Source organism: Elephas maximus, chromosome 25 (genome assembly GCF_024166365.1).
Source record: "Elephas maximus indicus isolate mEleMax1 chromosome 25, mEleMax1 primary haplotype, whole genome shotgun sequence".
Classification (NCBI taxonomy): Eukaryota; Metazoa; Chordata; class Mammalia; order Proboscidea; family Elephantidae; genus Elephas; species Elephas maximus.
In genome coordinates, this window is record NC_064843.1 from 55,833,705 (window position 1) to 55,859,842 (window position 26,138).

General features: G+C 40.2%; 1 protein-coding gene across 3 annotated transcripts in view; it reads left to right on the forward strand.

Moving 5' to 3' along the window:
- Positions 1-26,138, forward strand: part of MACROD2 (mono-ADP ribosylhydrolase 2) — a 2,492,337-nt gene that overhangs the window by 2,209,213 nt on the left and 256,986 nt on the right. For all 3 annotated transcript variants that reach the window (XM_049869821.1, XM_049869822.1, XM_049869824.1), the window contains exon 10: positions 3,875-3,919. In XM_049869821.1, the coding sequence (XP_049725778.1) occupies positions 3,875-3,919 (45 nt within the window). The remainder of the gene's footprint in view (positions 1-3,874; positions 3,920-26,138) is intronic.

The window sequence follows — 26,138 nt, forward strand, 5'->3', positions numbered from 1 at the left end:
TGAGTGTCATTGCCCTTGACTTGTAATGGGCTTCCCTCAGAAGCAGACTCTGAAAGAAGAACTCAAGTGGAAGTAGTTTATTTGGTAGGAGATCCCAGGAAACGCTGGAAGAGGTTTGGGGAGTGAGATAAGGCAAGGCAGGAAAGGAAGGTGATAAGGTTGAGTTATAAGCCAGTTACCACTGTGGACAACTGGGGCTCAACCCCACTGGTCAACTCAGGCAGACAGTGTAGGACATATTTCAGAGAGAGCTCATCTGAGAGGCAATGTTGCTCAGGTACTTACATGCAAATATGTGAAAACCTGGCCCCTAGGCGTGATGATTCTCTGGCATTACTGACTGTCGTAAGCACAGTGAGCTCCCCCAACCAGAAAAAGCCCTCAGACAAAGAAAGGCAGGAGATGGTAGCTGGAAGTCAGGCTGCCATGTACTGAGGTATCATGGAACAAGGGGATGTGGACAGGGTACCCACAGCATCTGCTGCAACACTTCTCTCCACTTAGCACCTCAACCCTGTAGACTCAACTTAGGCCTCACCTTTTTTGGGAAGCCTTCGCAGACCTTCTCTCTGCTTCCTGTCTGTTTCCCAATAGAACCTGTGTCTACTTCCACTGGTCTGTTACTCTCTACTCTGGTTGTTGTTTTACTTTTCCGTGTCATCCACTTTTTTGTGAGCTCCTGGAGGGAAGGGATAGTAAACCTGTGTCCTCAAGCCTAACATAGTTCTGCACCATTCCTATTTAACTCTCCTGACCTCCAGGTGTGATCCTTTCTAATTGGAAGGAACATCGGCTTCCTCTACAGTATACACACATTTGCTTTTTTGAACTTTTGACATATTGCCATCTCTCTCCTTGAATGGTCTCTACATCCAATCTATGGAAAATCCTGTGGTTAATAAATGGTAGTTTTGTAGTAAAAGTATTAGTAATAATGACATGATAATAGTAATAATAGCAACACCAGTCCAGTTGCCACTGAGTTGATTCTGAATCCTGATGAGAACTATGCTCCATAGGGTTTTCAGTGGCTGATTTTTCAAAGTAGATTGCCAGGCCTTTATTCTGAGAGGTCTCTGGATGGACTTCAACCCCAAAACCTTTGGTTAGCAGCCAAGTGTGTTTACCATTTGCAGTACCCATGGAATAGCCAATATTGGCTACTATTGAATGTTCATTATTTGATGCAGGAAGCATCAAAAGAAGATGCAAGGAATACACAGAGCTACTATGCCAAAAAGAATTGGCTGATGTTCAGACTTTTCAGGAGGTAACATATGATCAGGAACCAATGGTACTGAAGGAAGAAGTCCAAGCTTCACTGAAGGCATTGCTGAAAAACAAGGCTCCGGGAATTGATGGAATATCAATTGAGATGTTTCAACAAATGGATGCAGCACTGGAAGTGCTCACTCATCTATGCCAAGAAATTTGGAAGACAGCTACCTGGACAACCAACTGGAAGAGATCAATATTTATGCCTATTCCCAAGAAAGGTGATCCAACCAAATGAGGAAATTATCGAACAAAGTGGTTAATATCACATGCAAGCAAAATTTTGCTGAAGATCATTCAAAAGTGGTTGCAGCAGTATATTGACAGGGAACTGCCAGAAATTCAAGATGGGTTTAGAAGAGGACATGGAACCAGGGATATCCTTGCTGGTGTCAGATGGATTCTGGCTGAAAGCAGAGAATACCAGAAGGATGTTTACCTGTGTTTTATTGACTATGCTAAAGCATTCAACTGTGTGGATCATAACAAATTATGGATAACATTGTAGAGAATGGGAATTCCAGAACACTTAATTGTGCCCATGAGGAACCTGAACATAGATCAAGAGGCAGTTGTTTGGACAGAACAAGGAGATACTGATTGGTTTAAAATCAGGAAAGGTGTGCATCAGGGTTATATCTTTTCACCATACCTATTCATTCTGTAGACTGAGCAAATAATCCAAGAAGCTATACTATATGAAGAAGACTGGGGCATCAGGATGGGAGGAAGACTCATTAACAACCTGCGTTATACAGATGACACAACCTTGCTTGCTGAAAGTGAGGAGGACTTGAAGCACTTATCGATGAAGACCAAAGACCACAGCCTTCGGTATGGATTACACCTCAACATAAAGAAAACAAAAATCCTCACAACTGGACCAATAAGCAACATCTCGATAAACAGAGAAAAGATTGAGGTTGTCAAGGATTTCATTTTACTTGGATCCACAATCAACAGCCATGGAAGCAGCAGTCAAGAAATCAAAAGATGCATTGCATTGAGCAAATCAGCTGCAAGAGATTGCTTTAAAGTGTTAAAAAGTGAAGATATCACCTTGAGAACTAAGGTGTGCCTGCTGCAAGCCATGGTATTTTCAATCACTTCATATGCATGCGAAAGCTGGACAATGAATAAGGAAGACCAAAGAAGAACTGATGCCTTTGAATTGTGTTGTTGGAGAAGAATATTGAATATACCATGGACTGCCAACAGAAGGAACAAATCTGTCTTGGAAGCAGTACAACCAGAATGCCCCTTCAAAGCAAGAATGGTGAGACTGTGTCTCACATACTTTGGACATGTTGTCAGGAGGGATGAGTCTATTCAATCTGTATGCTGAGCAAATAATCCAAGAAACTGGACGGTATAAAGAAGAAATGGGCGTCAGGACTGGAGGAAGAGATTCATTAACAACCTGTGTTATGCATATGACACAACATTCTTGCTGAAAGTGAAGAGGACTTGAAGCACTTCCTGATGAAGATCAAAGACCACAGCCTTCAGTACGGATTACACCAAAACATAAAACAAAAAAACTCACAAGTGGACCAATAAGCAACATCATGATAAACAGAGAAAAGACATGTTGGCAGGGATTTCATTTTACTTGGATACACAATCAACACTCACGAAAGCAGCAGTCTAGAAATCAAAAGATTCGTTGCATTGGGTAAATCTGCTGGGAAAGGCCTCTTTAAAGTTTTGAAAAGCAAAAATATAATTTTAAGGACTAAGGTGTACCTGACCTAATCCATGGTATTTTTAATCACCTCATATGCATGTGAAAGCTGGACAATGAGTAAGGAAGACCAAAGAAGAATGGATGCCTTTGAATTGTGGTGTTGGTGAAGAATATTGAATATGCCACGGACTACCAAAAGAAGGAACAAATCTGTCTTGAAAGAAGTAAGTACAAACAGAATGCTCCTTGGAAGCACAGATGGCGAGACTAAGCCTCACATACATTGGACATGTTATCAGGAGGAATCAGACCCTGGGGCCAGACATAATGCTTGGTAAAGTAGACGGTCAGCAAAAAAGCGGAAGATCCTCAATGACATGGACTGACACAGTGGCTGCAATAATGGGCTCAACCATAAAAAGGATTGTGAGGATGGCTCGGTACTGGGCAGTGTTTCCTTCTGTTGTGCAGAGGATTGCTATGAGTTGGAACTGAGTCAGTGGCACCTAACAACAAAATGTTTCTCAGATCTTTCCCCAGACCAGCATGTGTATCTCTAATAAATGTGGGAAATGTGCTATTTCAAGTCTGTGACTTTTAACTTTAAGGAACTGAAATAACCGAAGTGACCATGCATTACTCTTATAAGTTAAAAAAAAAGTTATTCATATATAGTTTGTAATAAATATACAATATAAAAAAAGTAAACACTAGGAGCTAAATTGTGCTCCAGCGCTTAGAATTTCTTGCTATTCCAGTATGAAAATATAAGATGGTAGAAATGTAAGATTAAATTTCCTCTTTTATTCTGAGTTTTTCTTTTGCTTTGATTTTTTTTTAATTAGTAAAATTGGAGAATTTGACTTTCTAGCCTTCATAAAGTTTTTACTTATCTTTTCTATTTTTTAATAGATGATAATAATGAAGAAAAGGATGTGGACATGAAAGAAGATTCAGGTATTATATTCATGATTTTATTACTTAGCAGGTAGACAGGAATTATTTGGCTGTTTATTCCTCATTTTTTTATAAAAAGACAAAATAAGGACCATAAAATGGAAATGTACTTTTTTTTACACTTAAACTAGATACGTTTCTCAAAATAATAAATTTTATTTGGGTGTATCAAAAATATTAATATATTTAACTATATAAAGGTAACAGTAAGCAGTTGCCCTCGAGTGGATTCAGACTCATGGCGACCCCAAGTGTGTCAGAGTAGAACTGTGTCCACAGGGTTTTCTTATTTTTTTAATAATTTATTTTGTTGTTGTTGAGAATATACACAGCAAAAGCATACACCCAAGTTTCCACCTGTACAGTTCAGTGACATTGATTATGTTCTTTGAGTTGTATAACTTCTCTCACCCTCCTTTCCTGAGTTGTTCCTCCCCCATTAACGTAAACTCATTGCCCTCTAAGGTGTCTGTCTAATCTTTAAAGTAGCCATTGTTAATTTGATCCCATATAGATCTTAAAAGAGGTTAAACTCAAGGCAGGCTTTCATTACTAATTAAGCTAAAGTATTCTTTGCTTTTAAGACGACTTCGGGAATATTTTTAGTTTAAGGTTTAAAGATTATCTTGGGGCGATAGTTTCAGGGATTCATCTAAGCTCCACAGATCCAGGAAGTCTGGAATTCATGAGAATTTGAAATTCTGTTCTGCATTTTCTCCTTTTTGCTCAGGATTCTTCTATAGAATCTTTGATCAAAATGTTCAGTGGTGGTAGCTGGGCACCATCCAGCTGTTCTGGTTTCATGGCAAAGGAGGCAGTTGTTCATGAAGGCAAAGTTCCATTTCCTCCTATTCTTGACTCTCCTCTTCCTCTGTTGCTCCAGGTGAATAAAGATTAATTGTTGTGCCTTTAATAGTCCCTTGCAAGCTTTTAAGACCCCAAGCACTATATAACAAACTAGGAGGTAGAAAGAAGCACTAAGCAGATTAGGCCAATCAGCTGATATGCCCCATGAAACTATGACCCTGAACCTCCAAACCAAGGAAATAAATCCCATGAGGTGTTTGAGTATATATAAATAGCCTGAGTAGCTGCTCTTTTTTTTTTTTTTTTTGTCATTGCCAAATCAACATTTTACAAATCAACATTTTACAGGTGTACAACTTATTTGATGCAATTATTTTAATTGGCTGTGCAACTATACCCTTAATCAGTGATATTTTTCCATCACCATAACCAAAACTTAGTACTCCATAAGAATAACCCTCCTTTCTTTCCCCCTCCTTCCTGCTCTCAGTAACCACTAATGAACTTTGGTCTCTATACATTTGCCTGTTTTTGTCTCGTTATAAAAGTGAGGTCACACAATATTTGTCCTTTTGGGATTGACTTATTTTACTCAGCATAATGTCTTCAAGCTTCATCCATATTGTAGCATGTATCAAGACTTTATTTCTCTTACTGGCTGAGTAGTATTCCATTGCATGTGTGTACCACATTTTGTTTATTCATTTATCTCCTGATAAACCCTTTGGCTATTATGAATAGTGCTGCAATGACATTGGTGTACAAGTATCTGTTTGGGTCTCTGTTTTCAAGTCTTTTGGGTATATACCTAAGAGTGGAATTCCTGAGTCATATGATAGCTATAGTTTTAGCTTTTTGAGAAACTGTCACACTGTTTTCCACAACAGCTGTACCAGCAATGGTAAGGTTCCAATTTCCCCATATCCTTGACATCATTTGTTATTTTCTGTTGTTTTTCTTTCTTTTTTTCTAAGCCACCCTAGTGGGAGTAAAATGGTATCTCATTGTGGTTTTGCTGTACCATCTCTCTTATGACTAATGTTAAGCATCATTCATTTCATGTATTTCACGGCCATTTGAATGTCCTCTTTGGTAAAATATTTATTCAAGTTCTTTGCCCATCTTATGATTGTGCTAATTGTCTTTTTGTTGCTAAGTTGTTGACATTATGTATATATATATATTTTTTTATTATTAGATTCTAATCTAATATATAGTTTCTAAAGATATTCCCCCTGTTGGTAGTGTGTCCTTTCACTTTTTTGGTAAAATCTTTTGATGAGCAAAATTTTTTAATTTTTATGAAGTCTCGTTTATTATTTTGTCTTTTTTTTTTTTTTTTTATTGTTAAAAGCTAGGTCCAACAGCATTGCCTCTGCATTTTCTTCAAAGAATTTTGAATTTGTTTCTGTGTGTGGTGTGAGGCATGGATCCTGTTTCATTTTTTTGCATGCTGAAATCTAAGTTTCCCGGCACCATTTATTGAAGAGACTCTTATTTCCCCTATAGAACAGATTTAGCACCTTTGTCAAAAATCATTTGACCATAGATGTGTGAGTTTATTCCTGGAGTCACAATTTGATTCCATTGGTCTATGTTTCTATTCTTATACCAGTACCAGGCTGTTTTGATTACTGTAGAATGTGTATAAGTTTTAAAATCAGGAAGTGTTAGTCTTCCTTCTTCAGTCTTCTCTTTCAACATTGCTTTAGCTATTCAGGGACTCTTGCCGTTCCATATAAAGTTGAAGATTGGTTTTTCCATTTCTGAAAAGAAGACTGTTGGGATTTTGATTGGGATTGCATTAAATCTATAGATTGCTTTGAGTAGTATTGATACCATAACAACATAAAGTCTTCTATTCCATGGGTATGGAACATCTTTACCTTTAAGTCTTCTTTAATCTCTTTCAGCTGTGTTTTATAGTTTTCATTGTATAAGTCTTTCACATTCCTGGTTAAATTTATTCCTAGAAATTTTTTTCTCTTAGATATTATTATAAATGGAATTGTTTCTCTAATTTCCCTTTCAGATTTCTCATTGCTGGTATATAGAAACCCAACTGATTTTTTGTGTGTTGACCTAGTACCCCGCAATTTTGCGAATTTTTTTCTATTAGACTTAGATGTTTTCTTGCAGACTTTTTGGGATATTCTATATATAGGACCATGCCATCTGCAAATAGAGATAATTTTACTTCTATTTCAATCTGGATAGCTTAATTTTTTGTTGTTGTTTTCTTTTCTTTTCTTGTTGTGTTGTTCTGGCTGGGACTGGTAATACAATATTCAGTAGAAGTGCTAAGAGTGGCACTCTTGTATTGTTCCTGATTTCAAAGGCAAAGCTCTCAGTCTTTCTCCATTAAGTATAATTTTGGCTGTTGGCTTTTCATATATGCCCTGAATTATATTGAGGAATTTACCTTCTATTCCAATATTCTTTGGGATTTTGTTGAATTTTTCAAATGCCTTTTCTTCTTCCATAGAGATGATTATGTGGTTCTTTTCCTTTGTTCTACTGATAAGGTGTATTATGTTGATGGATTTTCTAATGTTGAACCATCCCTGCATTCCTGAAATAAATCTCACTTGCTCATGGTGTGTGACACTTTTGATATGGATTCTGTTCACTATTATTTTGCTGAGTATTTTTGCATCTGTATTCACAAGAGATATTAGCCTCTAGTTTTCTTTTCTTGTGGTGTTTTTGTCTGGTTTTGGTATCAGGGTTATGTTTCCTTCATAGAGTTAATTAAGGTGTATTTCTTCTATATCTTTTGGACAAGCTTAAATAGTACTGGTGTCAATTTTCCACCAAAAGATTGGTAAAATTTCTCAGTGATGCCATCTGGCCCAGAACTGAAATATATTTTTAATGTCATAAAATAAAGCCAGAAAAATAAACCAAACCCATTGCCATCAAGATGATTCCAACGCATAGTGACCCTATAGGACAGAGTAGAACTGCCCCATAGGGTTTCCGAGGAGCAGCTAGTGGATTCAAACTGCCAACCTTTTGCTTAGCAGCAGAGCTCTTAACCACTGCACCACCCAGGATCCCATAAAATAAGAAAGTAATAAAAAAAATTCTTAGAATTAAAAAAGAATGAAAACACATCATACAAAAACCTTTGGGACATGCAAAGGCAGTTCTCAGAGATGAATTTAGAGCAATAAACGCACACACCAAAATCAAAATGTTAGCCCTACAACTCAAAAAATAGAAAGAGAAGAGCAAAAGAAGCTCACAGTCACCAAAAGAAAAGGGACAGTAAAGATTAGAGCAGAAACAAATAAAAAAAGAGAATAGAAAAACAGTAGAAAGAATCAACAAGACCAAAAGTTAGTTCTCTGAAAAGATCAACAAACTTGACAAACCACTGGCCAAATTGGAAAAAGAAAAATAGTAGAGGAAGCAAATAACCCAAATAAGAATTGAGATGGGGGATTTTACAGTAGATGCAGATGAAATAAAAACATCATTACAGAATACTATGAAAAATTATACTACAACAAATTTGAGAATCTAGAGGAAATGGACAAATTTCTAGAAATACACCACCTATCTAAACTAACTCAAGCTGAAATAGAAAATCTGAAAAGATCAGTAACAAGAGATTGAAGAGGTATTGAAAAATTTGCCCTCTCCCCAACTAAAAAAAAAAAAAAAAAAGCCCTAGCCTAGATGGCTTCACTGGAGAATTCTACCAAACATTCAGAGAAAAACTCACACCAGTACTACTCAAAATTTTTCAGAGTAGACAGGGATCACAAAACAGGGTCCCAGACAAAGCTGGAGAAAAGTATAGAACAAAAATCTAACTCAAAAAAAAGAGGCTTGGGGGCCCAGATGGCGGACTAGGTGGACGCTACCGCGAATCCCTCTTGCAAAAAAGACTTGGAAAAACAAGTGAATTGATCACATATATAACAATCTACGAACTCTGAACAGCAAACACAGACTTAGAGATGGAGAACGAACAAATACGGGCAGACAGCGATCGTTTTCAGAACTAAGAGCCAGCGTACCAGGCAGGTGACCTTCGGAGCCCAGGCTGGGGCGGAGCCCAGGCTGGGGCAGAGCCCAGGGAGGCAGACGGCACAGACAAGGGGCCCAGCCCTACCCTCCCCGAACCCATCCCGGGAGGGAGTCTAGCTGGTTGGCGAGGGCGGCGTAGCGGCGCAGCCAGTGGGAGAACCACCCGGGAGGCAGTGACTGATCTTGGAGCGGGAAGAGTAGCGTCCCAGCCGGGGAGCCTTCCCGCCGGGAGTTTGGCGGGAGGCGGGCAAGGCGCGAGCGTGGGGATCACCTATATTTCCCTAAAGCGACCCCGGGCGGGGCGCCCAGCTGTTCGTGAGGGCCACGCCCACCCAGTTCGCCCGAGCACTGCGGCGCACCGGAGGGAGAAATCCCCGGGAGGAAGTGACTGGTCTCGGAGCCGGGAGAGTAGCGTCCCAGGCGGGTGCCATCCTGCTGGGATTCTGGCGGACGGGGGCGGGGCGTGAACACGGGGATCAGCTCTATATTCTGTGATGCTACACGCCTAGCTCTCTGATCCCTCCCCCACCCTCCCCAGGCGGCTCCATTAACATCCGAATACCCTGAGCCAGAAGGAGAATTCAGATAGGGATCTGACTGCATTTTTTTTAGCTGATTACCTGGAAAATCTAGTTTCCCAGTGATGGCTCGGAGACGGCAGTCCATATCAAACCACATAAAGAAACAGACCATGACAGCTTCTCCAACCCCCCAAACAAAAGAATCAAAATCTTTCCCAAATGAAGATACAATCCTGGAATTATCAGGTACAGAATATAAAAAACTAATTTACAGAATGCTTAAAGATATCACAAATGAAATTAGGATAACTGCAGAAAAAAGCCAAGGAACACACTGATAAAACTGTTGAAGAACTCAAAAAGGTTATTCAAGAACATAGTGGAAAAATTAATAAGTTGCAAGAATCCATAGAGAGACAGCATGTAGAAATCCAAAAGATTAACAATAAAATTACAGATTTAGACAACGCAGTAGAAAGTCAGAGGAGTAGACTCGAGCAATTAGAATGTAGACTGGGACTTCTGGAGGACCAGGGAATCAACTCCAACATAGCTGAAAAAAAATCAGATAAAAGAATTAAAAAAAATGAAGAAACCCTAAGAATCATGTGGGACTCTATCAAGAAGGATAACTTGCAAGTGATTGGAGTCCCAGAAAAGGGAGTGGGGACAGAAAACACAGAGAAAATAGTTGAAGAACTCCTGACACAAAACTTCCCTGACATCATGAAAGATGAAAGGATATCTATCTAAGATGCTCATCGAACCCCATTTAAGATTGATCCAAAAAGAAAAACACCAAGACATATTATCATCAAATTTGCCAAAACCAAAGACAAACAGAAAATTTTAAAAGCAGCCAGGGAGAAAAGAAAGGTTTCCTTCAAGGGAGAATCAACAAGAATAAGTTCAGACTACTCAGCAGAAACCATGCAAGCAAGAAGGGAATGGGACGACGTATACAGAGCACTGAAGGAGAAAAACTGCCAACCAAGGATCATATATCCAGCAAAACTCTCTCTGAAATATGAAGGCGAAATTAAGATATTTACAGATAAACACAAGTTTAGAGAATTTGCAAAAACTAAACCAAGACTGCAAGAAATACTTAAGGAGATTGTTTGGCCGAATGACCAATAATATCAGGTACCAGCACAATACAAGGTCACAAAACAGACCATCCTGATATCAACGCAATTCAAATAGGGAAAGGACAAAAACAAACAAATTAAGATTAATTCTAATAAATAAATAAATAAACAAAATAATACACATAACAGGAAATCATGGAAATCAATAGATAAAGGATCACAATAATCAAAAAGAGGGACTAAATATAGGAGGCATTGAACTGCCAGATGGAGAGTGATACAAGGCGATATAGAACGATACAAGATAGGTTTTTACTTAGAAAAATAGGGGTAAATAATAAGGTAACCACAAAAAGGCATATCAATTCCATAACTCAAGAAAAACGTAACGACTCAACAAACATAAAGTTAAACATTATGAAAATGAGGATCTCACAATCTACTAAGAAAAACGTCTCAGCACAAAAAAGTATGTGGAAAAATGAAATGGCCAACAACACACATGAAAAGGCATCAAAATGACAGCACTAAAAACTTATTTATCTATAATTACGCTGAATGTAAATGGACTAAATGCACCAATAAAGAGACAGAGAGTCACGGACTGGATAAAGAAACACGATCCATCTATATGCTGCCTACAAGAGACACACCTTAGACTTAGAGACACAAACAAACTAAAACTCAAAGGATGGAAAAAATATATCAAGCAAACAATAAGCAAAAAAGAAGAGGAGTAGCAATATTAATTTCTGACAAAATAGACTTTAGACTTAAATCCACCACAAAGGATAAAGAAGGACACTATATAATGATAAAAGGGACAATTGATCAGGAAGATATAACCATATTAAATATTTACGCACCAAATGACAGGGCTGCAAGATACATAAATCAAATTTTAACAGAATTGAAAAGCGAGATAGACACCTCATTTGTAGTAGGAGACTTCAACACACCACTTTCGGAGAAGGACAGGACATCCAGTAAGAAGCTCAATAGAGACACGGAAGACCTACTTACAACAATCAACTTGACCTCATAGACTTATACAGAACTCTCCACCCAACTGCTGCAAAGTATACTTTTTTTTCTAGTGCACATGGAACATTCTCTAGAATAGACCACATATTAGGTCACAAAACAAATCTTGGTAGAATCCAAAACATCGAAATATTACAAAGCGTCTTCTCAGACCACAAGGCAATGAAGCTAGAAATCAATAACAGAAAAACTAGGGAAAAGAAATCAAATACTTGGAAAATGAACAATACCCTCCTGAAAAAAGACTGGGTTATAGAAGACATCAAGGAGGGAATAAGGAAATTCTTAGAAAGCAACGAGAATGAAAATACTTCCTATCAAAACCTCTGGGACACAGCAAAAGCAGTGCTCAGAGGCCAATTTATATCGATAAATGCATACATACAAAAAGAAGAAAGAGCCAAAATCAGAGAACTGTCCTGACAACTTGAACAAATAGAAAGTGAGCAACAAAAGAACCCATCAGGCACCAAAAGAAAATAAATAATAAAAATTAGAGCTGAACTAAATGAATTAGAGAACAGAAAAACAATTGAAAAAATGAACAAAGCCAAAACCTGTTTTTTTGAAAAAATTAACAAAATTGATAAACCATTGGCCAGACTGACTAAAGAAAAACAGGAAAGGAAACAAATAACCCGAATAAGAAACGAGATGGACTACATCACAACAGAGCAAAATGAAATTAAAAGAATCATTTCAGATTACTACGTAAAATTGTACTCTAACAAATTTGAAAACCTAGAAGAAATGGATAAATTCTTGGAAAAATACTACCTACCTAAACTAACACATTCAGAAGTAGAAAAACTAAATAGACCCATAACAAAAAAAGAAATTGAAACGGTAATCAAAAAACTTCCAACAAAAAAAAAGCCCTGGCCCGGACGGCTTCACTGCAGAGTTCTACCAAACTTTCAGAGAAGAGTTAACACCACTACTACTGAAGGTATTTCAAAGCATAGAACAAGACGGAATACTACCCAACTCATTCTATGAAGCTACTATCTCCCTGATACCAAAACCAGGTAAAGACATTACAAAAAAAGAAAATTACAGACCTATATCCCTCATGAACATAGATGCAAAAATCCTCAACAAAATTCTAGCCAATAGAATTCAACAACATATCAACAAAATAATTCACCCCGACCAAGTGGGATTTATACCAGGTATGCAAGGCTGGTTTAATATCAGAAAAACCATTAATGTAATCCATCACATAAATAAAACAAAAGATAAAAACCACATGATCTTATCAATAGATGCAGAAAAGGCATTTGACAAAGTTCAACACCCATTTATGCTAAAAACTCTTACCAAAATAGGAATTGAAGGAAAATTCCTCAACATAATAAAGGGCATCTATGCAAAGCCAACAGCCAATATCACTCTAAATGGAGAGAACCTGAAAGCATTTCCCCTGAGAACGGGAACCAGACAAGGATGCCCTTTATCACCACTCTTATTCAACATCGTACTTGAAGTTCTAGCCAGGGCAATTAGGCTAGACAAAGAAATAAAGGGTATCCAGATTGGCAAGGAAGAAGTAAAGCTATCACTATTTGCAGATGACATGATTGTATACATGGAAAACCCTAAGGAATCCTCCAGAAAACTACTGAAACTAATAGAAGAGTTTGGAAGAGTCTCAGGTTATAAAATAAACATACAAAAATCACTTGGATTCCTCTACATCAACAAAAAGAACACCGAAGAGGAAATAACCAAATCAATACCATTCACAGTAGCCCCCAAGAAGATAAAATACTTAGGAATAAATCTTACCAAAGATGTAAAAGACCTATACAAAGAAAACTATAAAACTCTGCTACAAGAAATTCAAAAGGACATACTTAAGTGGAAGAACATACCCTGCTCATGGATAGGAAGACTTAACATAGTAAAAATGTCTATTCTACCAAAAGCCATCTATACATATAACGCACTTCCGATCCAAATACCAATGTCATATTTTAAGGGGATAGAGAAACAAATCACTAATTTCATATGGAAGGGAAAGAACCCCCGGATAAGCAAAGCATTACTGAAAAAGAAGAAGAAAGTGGGAGGCCTCACTCTACCTGATTTCAGAACCTATTATACAGCTATAGTAGTCAAAACAGCCTGGTACTGGTACAACAACAGACACATAGACCAATGGAACAGAATTGAGAACCCAGATATAAATCCATCCACGTATGAGCAGCTGATATTTGACAAAGGACCAGTGTCAGTTAACTGGGGAAAAGATAGCCTTTTTAACAAATGGTGCTGGCATAACTGGATATCCCTTTGCAAAAAAATGAAACAGGACCCATACCTCACACCATGCACAAAAACTAACTCCAAGTGGATCAAAGACCTAAACATAAAGACTAAAACGATAAAGATCATGGAAGAAAAAATTGGGACAACCCTAGGAGCCCTAATACAGGGCATAAACAGAATACAAAACATTACCAAAAATGATGAAGAGAAACCCGATAACTGGGAGCTCCTAAAAATCAAACACCTGTGCTCATCTAAAGACTTCACCAAAAGAGTAAAAAGACCACCTACAGACTGGGAAAGAATATTCAGCTATGACATCTCAGACCAGTGCCTGATCTCTAAAATCTACATGATTCTGTCAAAACTCAACCACAAAAAGACAAACAACCCAATCAAGAAGTGGGCAAAGGATATGAACACACATTTCACTAAAGAAGATATTCAGGCAGCCAACAGATACATGAGAAAATGCTCTCGATCATTAGCCATTAGAGAAATGCAAATTAAAACTACGATGAGATTCCATCTCACACCAACTAGACTGGCATTAATCCAAAAAACACAAAATAATAAATGTTGGAGAGGCTGCGGAGAGATTGGAACTCTCATACACTGCTGGTGGGATTGTAAAATGGTACAACCACTTTGGAAATCCATCTGGCGTTATTTTAAACAGAAATAGAGCTACCATATAACCCAGAAATCCCACTCCTCGGAATATACCCTAGAGATACAAGAGCCTTCACACAAACAGATATATGCACACCCATGTTTATTGCAGCTCTGTTTACAATAGCAAAAAGCTGGAAGCAACCAAGATGTCCGTCAACGGATGAATGGGTAAATAAATTGTGGTATATTCACACAATGGAATACTACGCATCGATAAAGAACAGTGACGAATCTCTGAAACATTTCATAACATGGAGGAATCTGGAAGGCATTATGCTGAGCGAAATGAGTCAGAGGCAAAGGGACAAATATTGTATAAGACCACTATTATAAGATCTTGAGAAATAGAAAAAACGGAGAAGAACACATACTTTTGTGGTTACAAAGAGGGGAGGGAGGGAGGGAGGGAGAGGGTTTTTTATTGATCAATCAGTAGATAAGAACTGCTTTGGGTGAAGGGAAAGACAACACACAATACAAGGAAGGTCAGCCTAATTGGACTGGACTAAAAGCAAAGAGGTTTCCGGGATAAAATGAAAGCTTCAAAGGTCAGCGGAGCAGGGGCTGGGGTCTGGGGAACTTGGTTTGAGGAGACTTCTAAGTCAACGGGCAAAATAATTCTATTATGAAAACATTCTGCATCCCACTTTGAATTGTGGCGCCTGGGGTCCTAAATGCCAACAAGCGGCCATCTAAGATACATCAATTGGTCTCAACCCACCTGGAGCAAAGGCAAAGGAAGAACACCAAGGCCACACGACAACTAAGAACGCAAGAGACAGAAAGGGCCACATGAACCAGAGACCTACATTATCCTGAGACCAGAAGAACTAGTTGGTGCCTGGCCACAATCGATGTCTGCCCTGCTAGGGAGCACAACAGACAACTCCTGAGGGAGCAGGAGGCCAATGGGATACAGACCCCAAATTCTCATAAAAAGACCATACCTAATGGTATGAATGCGACTAGAGGAATCCCAGAGACAATGCTCCCCAGAACTTCTGATGGCACAGGACAGGAACCATCCCTGAAGACAACTCATCAGGCATGAAAAGGACTGGTCAGCGGGGGGGAGAGAGATGCTGATGAAGAGTGAGCCAATTAAATTAGGTGGACACTGGAGAGTGTGTTGGCAACTCTTGACTGGAGGGGGGATGGGAAGATAGAGAGAGAGGGAAGATGGCAAAATTGGCACGAAACGAGAAACTGAAAGGGCTGACTCAATAGGGGGAGAGCAAGTGGGAGAAGGGAGTAAGATGTATGTAAACCTACATGTGACAGACTGATTGGAATGGTAAATGTTCACTTGAAGCTTAATAAAAATTAATTAAAAAAAAAAACCAGGCTTACCGATCTGACAGAGACTAGAGAAACCCCAAGAGTATGGCCCCTGGAAACCCTTTTAGCTCGGTAATAAAGTCACTCCTGAGATTCACCCTTCAGCCAAAGATTAGACAGGACTATAAAACAAAACAAGACTAAATGGGCACACCAGCCCAGGAGAAAGGACTAGAAGGCAGGAGGGGACAGGAAAGCTGGTAATAGAGACACCAAGGTTGGGAAGGGGAGAGTGTTGACATGTCGTGGGGTTAGCAACCAATGTCACAAAAACACATGTACTAATTGTTTAAAGAGAAGCTAATTTGCTCTGTAAACTTCCATCTAAAGTATAATTAAAAAAGTATTTCAGACCATAGAAAAGGATGGAATACTCCCAGATTCATTCTATGAGTCCAGCGTAATCCTGATACCAAAGCCAGACACAGACACCACAAAAAAAAAAAAAAAGAAAGAAAATTGCATGTATATTCTCATGAAAATAGATGCAAAAATTCTCAACAGAAGTCTAGCCAATAGAATTGAGCACCATATTGTTACTGGAAAACACGGGAACAGACAGCGTTTTTAACATATGGTGCTGGCAAAACTGGATGTTCATTTGTTAAAAAAAAAAAAAATGAAACAGGACCCCTACCTCACACCATACACAAAAATTAACTAAAAATGTATCAACAATCTAAATATAAAACCTAAAACGGTAAAGATCGTGGATGAAAAAACAGGGACAACACTAGGGGTCCTAATACATAGCATAAAGAGAATACAAATCATAACTAAAAATGCACAAACACCAGAAGAGAAACTAGATAACTGTGAGCTCCTAAAAATTAAACACTTATGCTCATCAAAAGACTTCACCTAAAGAGTAAAAAGAAGCCCTACAGTTTGAGGAAAAATAATTTGGCTACGACATATCTGACAGGGATCTAATCTCTAAAATCTACAGAATACTTCAACAACTCAACAAGAAGACCAATAATCCAATTAAAAAATGGGCAAAGGATATGAACAGATGCTTCACCAAAGAAGGCAGCTAAAAGACACCTGAGGAAATCCTCGAAATCATTAGATACCATCTCACCCCAACATTACTGGTACTAATCCAAAAAAAAAGGAAAGTAACAAAAGTTGGAGACACTGTGGGGAGTTTGGAACTCTTAGGCATTGCTGGTGAGAATGTAAAATGGTCCAACCACTATGAAAAACAATATGACGCCTATTTAAAAAGCTAGAAATAGAAATACCGAAAGATCCAGCAATCTCACTCCTAGGAATATATCCTAGAGAAATAAGAGCCCTTGCAAAAAATAGACATATGCACACCCATGTTCATTGCAGCATTATTCATAATAGCAAAAAGATAAAAACAACCTAAGTGTCCATCAATAGACGAATGGATAAAAAAATATGGTAAATAAGTATCATGGAATACTACACAATGATAAAGAACAATGATGAATCCACAAAATATCTCAGAACATGGATGAATCTGGAAGGCATTATGCTTAGCGAAATAAGCTAATCACAAAAGGACAAATATTGTATAAGACTGTTATAAAAACTCAAGAAAAGTTTTACACACAGGAAAAAAAAAATCTTTAATGGTTACGAGGGAGAGAAGGGGTAGGGAGGGGAAATCACTAACTAGATAGTAGACAAGCTTTACTTTGGTGAAGGGAAAGACCACACACAATATAAGGGAAGTCAGCACAACTTGATCCAAGTCATAGAACCTTCCTAGACACATCCAAAAACCTTGAGAGACTGAGTTGCTGTGGCTGACAGCTGGGGACCATTATCTTGGAGGGCATCTAGGTCAACTGGCATAACATAGTTTATAAAGAAATGTTCTATATTCTACTTTGGTCAGTAATGCATGGGGACTTAAAAGCTTGTGAATGACCATCTAAGATACTCCACTGGTTCGACCCCATCTGGAGCAAGGGAGAATGAAGAAAGCGAAAGACACAAGGAAAATATTAGTCCAAAGGAGTAATAGACCAAAGGAACCACAGCATTCACCAGCCTGATCCCAGAAGAACTAGATGGTTCCTAAAAACAGGTATTTAAGGTCTTGGACAGGTTCACAGGTCCAGATTTTACAGTTCTGGTGGATTGACCCCTTAATGTCTGGTGGAATAGTTTTCTGTACTCTGGTGTAGTGGATCCAAGCTTTGAGACCTTGGAGCTTCACCGATGTGGGAGTGGCCAGTAGAATCTCAAACAGTTTAGTCCACTTCTCCTGGAGACGCGCAGCTTTTCAGGCCTTTACAGCAACCCAGTCACCGGACTGGAAAGGGTAAAGTAGTACTTCTGGCTCCAGTGGATGACACCTGAGAGTGTACCTGTGGAGAACAGAGTCACTGAGAGAGACTGCAAATACTTTATGATTTGTAAATCTCTAGTGACACAGTTAGCTTAATCAACACTTAATTCCATGTTAGGGTTAACTAGGAGGGGGTGCCCATATAGCAGCTCAAAGTGACTGATTTTTAGCTTTTCCAAGGGGCAGCTCTAGCTCTCAAGAAGGCCATGAGTAGTACTTTAGTCCAATCCAGATTTGTTTTTATACAGAGCTTACCTATGTGCTTCTTCAGAGTTTGATCAGCTCTTTCTACCTTTTCACTGCACTGTGGTCTTCATGCTGAGTGTAGGTTCTAATTAATACCTAATACTCTTGCTAATGTTTGAAATATTCAAGCAATAATGTGAAGTCCATTGTCACTCCCAGTGGAAGTGGGAAGTCCAAACCTAGGAATTATGGTATTGAAGAGATGTTTAACTACCTCTTTTGCCCTTTATGATTGGCAAGAGAAGGCTTCTGTCTAATTGCTAAAAGTATCTAGACATACTAGGAAATATCTATAGTTCCCAGGGGCTCTTGGTGTTTTGGTAAATTCAACTTGCCAGTCTTCTCTGGGCGTGGTCCCTTATCCTTGTATGTCTGAAGGGGCATTGATAGTGATCTAGACTTAGTCATACTCACTGAGACTGGCAGTGAGTATATCATCTACATATTGGAGGAGGACATCATTGGTCAGGGTCAATTGTCTCAGTTCTTGGGCCAAAGCTGATCCAAAAAGAGTAAGACTGTTCTTAAAGCCCCATGTGGAAGGACTTGCTAGCACAACTGCTGTTTCTATCTTGTTCTTGGGTGCTCCCACTCAAAAGATAAAGTTTTGTTTTGTTTTGTTTTGTTTACTTTTCTCCTCCACTTGTATGAAAAAGAAGGCATCCTTCAGGTCTAGCACAGTAAACCTGGAAAAGGTGAGCAACAAGGTCAACAGCAGGGTATGTGGGTTGGGAGCTACTGGGTAGACTGTGACTGTTCCCTGGTTGATGGCTCACAGATCTTGAATAAATCAATATTCTCCATTTTTCTTCTCCATTGGCAGGATGAGGATGTTGAGCTGTGACTGATATGGTCTGAACAGTCTGTGTTTCAGGTATCTGGTGATGATTTTGCCCAGTGCCTATTGGGCTTCAGCTCGGATGGAGTACTGCTTAAACTTAGGGGAACTATACCAAGTGAAAATTCACTGACAACAAGAGGAACATTTTATGCTCTTCCCAGTATTTTGTTGGCCCACACCCATGGCACTACTGCATCTTTGATATCTGGATCAACTAACCCTTGGTAATGTTTTCTTTCCCATAGTCATTTGGCAGCCCAGTAGTGAGGGCCATTTGTAACTGCCACCCATTTTCTTGAGGAACTTGGATTTGCATGTTTCCATTTTCAAAAGAAATCTGTGCCTGTAGTTTGCACAGTAAGTCTCATAATAGCAGGGGGATGGGGCAATCAGACAATTGAAAGGAGTGTGTTAAAGATTTTTCTTGTATAAAATTAGTTAGAGCTTGTAGGAAGAGAGGGTGCTTTTCTTTTCTTGATAATCCCACAATGGACACTGTCCCCCTTGTAGGGGTAGCTTTCTTTTAGGTCAGAACTGAGTGGGACACCCCAGTAGCTTCCAGAAACTATACAGGTTTTCCTTCTACTTTTATTATAACTAGAGGCCTGGTGGAGGGCTAGCCTCTGGTCCCCCTCAGTCTGACTTATCTTCTAGTGGCGTGACCAGGCACTGGACTGCCCCTCTCTTTCTTTTTTCCTTTGCTTGGTATTTTAGATACTCTCGCTTTCAATGTCCTTTCTCCTTATACCAGCTGCACTGATCTCTTTCCAAAAGTGTGTGGGGCCTTCCTGGCTCCTGTGACCTTGGCTTCATCCTTTTCTTTGTTCTCTTGGGGGTTGGTCTTCAGCCACAAGGGAGCCACCAGGAAGGCTGCTTGGCAGTATTGGTCTGCAACTTTTTTTCTTCTTTGCTCCTTATCTCAGAGTAAGCTTGGTAGGCCAGTTCAACTAGCCAAGAGATTTTTAAACCTCTATCTCCTTCTAGTTTCTGAAGCTTTCTGTTAATTTTGGGGGCACTTTGCCCTATAAAGATTATATTGATCATTTGCATATTTTCAGGGCTCTCAGGATACAGATCAGTGAACTATCTGAAAGCAGTATAAAGTCTTCTCCAAAACCCTTGGAGAAGTCCTCATTAAAATCCTGCTTAACTCTATGCATTTTGCTTAAATTTTTCTCTTTGGGTATACCCTTCTTTAAACCCTCTAGGAGACACTCTCTGTTGTAAGTAAGATGCATTTGTCCTGCTGTGGTGTTGGGATTCCAGCCAGGACTGGTGGTGGGGAAGGTGTCAACCTCATTTAAGTTTGTGGGCTGTCACTCATGCCACCTGTCTGATTCAGCCCAAGCCTTCTCAAATACCATCCAGCACTCTTCCAGGGTGAGAGGCACATTACATAGGCCCTTGCAATCCATCCAAGTGGGGTTGTAAGTGCAGAAAATGGAGGCAAAAAGATCTTGCATCTGCATTAAAAAAAAAAAAAAATTTTATGCAGATGCAAGATCTTTTTGCCTCCACCTCTATATACCCACTGCTGTTGTTTTCCAGTCATAGAGATCACTGGTTGTAAAGGGCTGATAAACCCAGACCATTCTGGCATCTCCAGCCAGTACCTGTTGTAAAGGGTGCATGCCATCGGACTCCCTTTCAGGCCTGGGATCAGAGCCCCCAGGACCATGGCCTACATGAAAGCCCTGCTCCCTTCTTTCAGAACTTTCCCTATGGGCTGAATCGGGGTGCCCAAAAGTCATTCTGCTGTGCATGTGGAGTGGCAAGCCCACCGGTGGGACAGAAGTACCCAGGAAGGGTAGATACAAAGATTAAGGGGGCTTAACAGTGAGGGCTGTCACTGGTACAGCAGCTCCATTGGGTAGAGGGAGGGCATAGGGAGGGGGTGGTCCGGGCACTGAAGTGGCAGGAGCTGGAAGATCCACCTTGGGGTCAGGAGGGAAGGCTGGCAGTAGTAACTTCTCAGTCCCTTTCTGAACTAAGATTTTACATTTTTTTCTGTAACTCTTTGTTCCGATATAGTGTCGTGAAAGCGTTCACATTACAGTTTTCATCTCATTTACCCTCTTGAGTACAAAAAGATCAAGTCGGAGGGTGGTATATAGTTTAGAGACCCATTTCCTAGCCACTTTTCTCCATCTGCCAATTCGTATTGAGGCCATGGAGTGTTATAAAAGAAAATCATCCTTTTCTTTTACATGGGGTCTGAACTGAAATGGTCCCAATTCCTAAGGATACGTCCTAGCGAGCTGTGTTCTGGGATCCCTAGAACATTCCCCATTTTCCAGACACATACACACACTTTACACATTCATACAACCTAATTTGGTGCACCAAACTAATAACAGATAGCTGGAGCCTTTGATGCCCTCAACAGTCAATTCCTCTTACTTCTTGGGACTCTTCTAAGGCCCTACCTAGGTACTTAACAAATAACCCCAGATAACTAGCCTTTAGTGTCCTCAATGGTTAGTTCTTCCCACTTCTTGGGACTCTTTTAAGGCCTTACCTAGGTACTTACCAAATAATCCAGGCATGTTTCATGTCTCCCATGGAATCACCATTGGGTCCAAGGCAGATCAGCTTCCAGGACTGCTGCAAGGTCTTTGGGAGAAATCTCTTGATGGTGCCAGATGTTGAGGCCAGTCTGTTGTCTGATTCACCTCTGGAACTGAGCAGATGACTCCTGGTTGGCTCACCAGAAATGTTACTGAGTGAAAATGCCAGCTTTTGCTTGGTGGAACTCGTCACAGCCAATAAACAAGAGGCCAAAAAGGGAGAATAGAAAGGCGCCTTTATTTCATTGTGCCAGGAAAGGAGTAGTCGGGACTGCTGCCTCCAAAACTGCTCACTAGCAGCTTGGCGAGGCAGGCTTTTACAGAGAGCAGACAAGGAAATGCAAATTTATCATGAATATTCAGGATCGACCTTCACACAGGTGCCCAGAGCTTGGAGATGACTATGCATTTTCTTTAGACAAGGGTTTGATTCACCAGGACGGAGGAAGAGGTTGATTTTATTCATTAGCATGTTAAGTCACCACCCAGAGGTGGGGTGCTTATGTGTATTTTTCAGGTAATGAGTTAATAGGTCACTTAAAGTGCTAAGATGGGTTGAAAACCTGCAAAAATCTGTTGAGGCCAGCTATGGCCCTTCTGTGGTTATCTTGTCAAGAACAGTTTCAGGAGAATGTATGGCCTATTCTGCTTAGTGTACGAGCATAAGCCAGAGCAGGTGTCTCCTAGAAGGGCTGAGCTCTGAGGCTGCCTGCCTCATCAGTTGGAACATTTCTGATTTCTAAGGTTCCCTCATTCTCCCTGAGGGAAATGTTTACAGAGGTGTGTGAGTAGAGGGATGATTTAAGAGTCAGGAACAGGAAGAAGGTGCCAGAGGGACTGTATCAGCAGCTGATAGTGCCCTCACCATGACCCTTTGGCACTCTCAGTTCTTTTATGATATCAACAGCTTCCTATGGAAAGTTCTTGTGACTCTCAGCTGAGCGCTTTTCTCTTGTTGTGAAAGCAAGCTAACAGTACCGGGGAGTTAACTTACCTTGGAGCAGCCTTCAACCAGTGATGAACAGTTGTTTGATTCTTCAGGACACATCTGAGGCATGTTCTATTCTAGTGCTTTTTACCTTAAAAAAGGTAAAAAGAAACAAGTGAAATTAATTTTAATAATAACATTTAGATAACATAACATATCCAAAATATTATCATTTTAACATATAATCAATGTAAATATATCTTTAACCAGATATTTTACTGTCACCCCCCCCCCCCCACACACACACACTAAATCTTTGAATTTGGTATGTACTTTAGACTCACATCTTAATTTGGACTAGCCACATCTTAAGTGCTTGTGGTGAAATGAGTTCCTTTAAGTGACTTTTTTGCTTTGGTTCTTTGGAAACACAGCTTGAGAGATTTTTCCCCTAAATCCTAAACCCCTAAACCTTTGCCCTAGTTTCTACCCCAGCAGGTTTGTTACTTTTGTCCAGGTTGATTGACATTTCATAGGTAAGCTATACACTACTTGGTTTTGATATATTTAGACTGGTCCTGGGCTGCAGCCTGCTCTGTCATTGGTATGCACCTTTCGGGGATTGGTCAATATACTATGCAAATGAAATGAGTTTTAGCCCAGCCACACCTACCATGTAAATGAAATTTTTGTAGCCCACTGAGAGGGGATTGGCCAGTTTGTGGCCCCTCTGGGTGGGGCTGTGCCTTACAATTGACAAAAAGTTGCATATATATACATATATATATATATATATATATATATATATATATGCAGCCAGCCTCACAAAGGCAGGGTAGACAGAAAGAAGCATGAAGAGAAGCAGAAGGAAGAAGGCAGGAGAAGAATCAGTGAGAGAGAGGAGGCAAGAAACCTAAAAGGATGGTAACACTGTTAAGGGCTGTAATACTGAAGACAATGAGAGGCCCGGAAGGGGACCAGTGGCAGAGCCAGCGGCAATAGGTTCTGAAGGGGTCCAGCAGCAAAGCCGATGGTGACAGACAGCAGGGCCAAGAGAAGCCTGTCTTCAGGGGGTAGGAGGAGCCTGTCTTCAGGTGGCCCAGAAGAGCCTCTCCCCACAGGGCCGAGAAGAGCTTGTCCTCAGGGGGCTGAGAGGAGCCTGTCCTCAGGGGGTCAACAGGAGCTAAGAGAGCTGTCCTGCACTGAAGAAGGGACACTCTGCCTGCAGGCTTCCTGATCCTGAGCCTGAGTTGTGTAGCCTATTGATCCTGATCCCAGGTTATACCTTTTTCCTTAATAAACCACTTAACTGTGAGTATGACCTATGATTTCTGTGTGGCCACTGCAACGAATTATCAGACCCAACAGAGAAGCACAAAGTGCCAGGGGAGGGACACTTGGTGTCAGAATTGGTAAAAAGGATGGCAAGTGGAAATATATATGACCTCCACCTCAAGAGAATCAGCTTTGGGCTAATGGTGATCCTGGTCATTATTCCCCCTAAAATTAGGTTCTGATGATGCTACTACTACTATCATTTTACAGTGGTCAAGAGCTAATTATGCCTAGTGGCTACCACATTGGACAGCATGATTCTATTCCATCATCCAGAGGTCCCTGGTGGAATTGAGCCCTGGTTGTCCACAGTGGAACTTAGTCATAAACACACCCATTATTTGCTCTTTTCCCCTTCCTGTTTAACTTTCCTGCTGCTCTTCTGGTGTTTTCTGGGATGGTCTCCCAAATTAACTTGCACTGAAACCCTGTCTCAGTGTCTACTTCAGGGAGAACCCAACCTAAGACAAGGGCTTGGCTATTTGTAAAATTCACAAGACTCAAGATAAATTTTAAGTTACTGCCCCCTCCTATATCTATGTAGAATGTCTTAGTGTTAGAAAGCACCATATGTTGGGGGAAAAAAAAAAAAAGACTTTAAATGATCACCCTGTTTTGGATTAAATTCCATGAATTTAATGTTAATGTTTGTAATTCCCTCTTATCCTGCTGACATGAAGTATCTTTGGAATACCCTTCAGCAGTGGGGAGTACTGCCCTTTCAGCCAGCCAGCATAATAAGGACCTTATCCTGCTAAGGATCATTTCCCTAAGTACCACAGGCAAGCATTTCGGGGCAAAGGGAGTTGGCTTCTTAATGAGCTTTGGCTAGCTAACCAAGTCACTGAATGCCTTTAAGAAAATCATTATTAATGCTAATGTAGGGTCCATGAGGTTGAATTCAGCATAGAGGCTTGGGGACATTAATTGGATCATCATTTCCAATTTTAGTCCCAGCAGGTTTCCTGAGGGTTTGCCTTTAGCAGCTGGATGCAACAGCTCCAGTTACACTCACTAGTCCAGGGATGCTAAACCCCTCAGGCTTAACGGGCTTGGGAAGCTGCTCTGGGTTTCCTAATATCTGAGGGCTGAGATCACGGGGGACTTGCATGCTGGTTGGTGCCATAACATGCCAGCTGGCCTTCCAGATGTTGGTGAACAGGCTAGCTTCAGTTCAGTTTTCACACTCAGGCACATTTGTCTCCAAGATGTGTCTGTACAAGCCCACCAAAACCATTAATTACCCCTGTCCCTCTACCCTGCATCACATCTTCTCATACAAGTAGAAAAGCTGGAGGGATTTTTACGCAATCAACCTACTAGTGAAAGGCTACTTGAATGAATTGCCTGTCAACAAATGATAGCAAATGATTACGAACAATAATTTTAATACCTAAAATCAGTGAGGTGCTGGTAAACTGACTGGGGAAATAAACCCCAATCTGAGGAATTTACATATTGCTGTGATGTAAGTATACCTACCACGGCCCACCTCAGGCTGTCAAATGTGAGGCCACTGAACTTGGAGTTGAAGAGAGATAGGCACAGTTGGCTGGGGGAGCAGGATTAAATGCTGAGCCAACCTTGAGCGTGTTCCATGCAGTGAGCACTTGACATGCAAGGACTCATTTAAGACACACAACAATTCTATGAGGCAGTGACTATTATTATCTGAGGCTTAAAAGAGCTTAGTTCCTTGCTATAGCAGAGTCAAAATTTGAATCTAGGCCAGTCAGACCCTCAAGCTCATGTTAACTCTCTTGCTCCTATCTCTAGACTCTCGTGGTAAGTAGAGGGCAGGAGCATCTCAGCTGGTGTTGGACAAGGTAATCCCGGCTTAAATGCATAGGATTCGTAAATCCTTCTTTAATTTGCAGTCCTGTAGTGCTAGGAGTTGCTGTGTGCTTTTATTTCCAAGACCATGCACTGTTGAAACAGACCACAGCCTGAGTCAGCAGGGATGGATTTTCAGCTGCCACTTCTGACAATTCAGTCCCATCAGAGCCTGGAGCACAGTTCACTTTCACAGGGGAGCAAAGTCATGCTTGTGGCAAAGCTTTAGGTTTCTACCCACTGCCAGAAAGCAGTGGCTACCTATAAGGCATGAGACACTGTCAAGGAGAAACAGAAGGTACATTTGAAGAATGTTCCGTGGCTCCCCCAGGCCAAAGGGACAGTTGTTTCTACT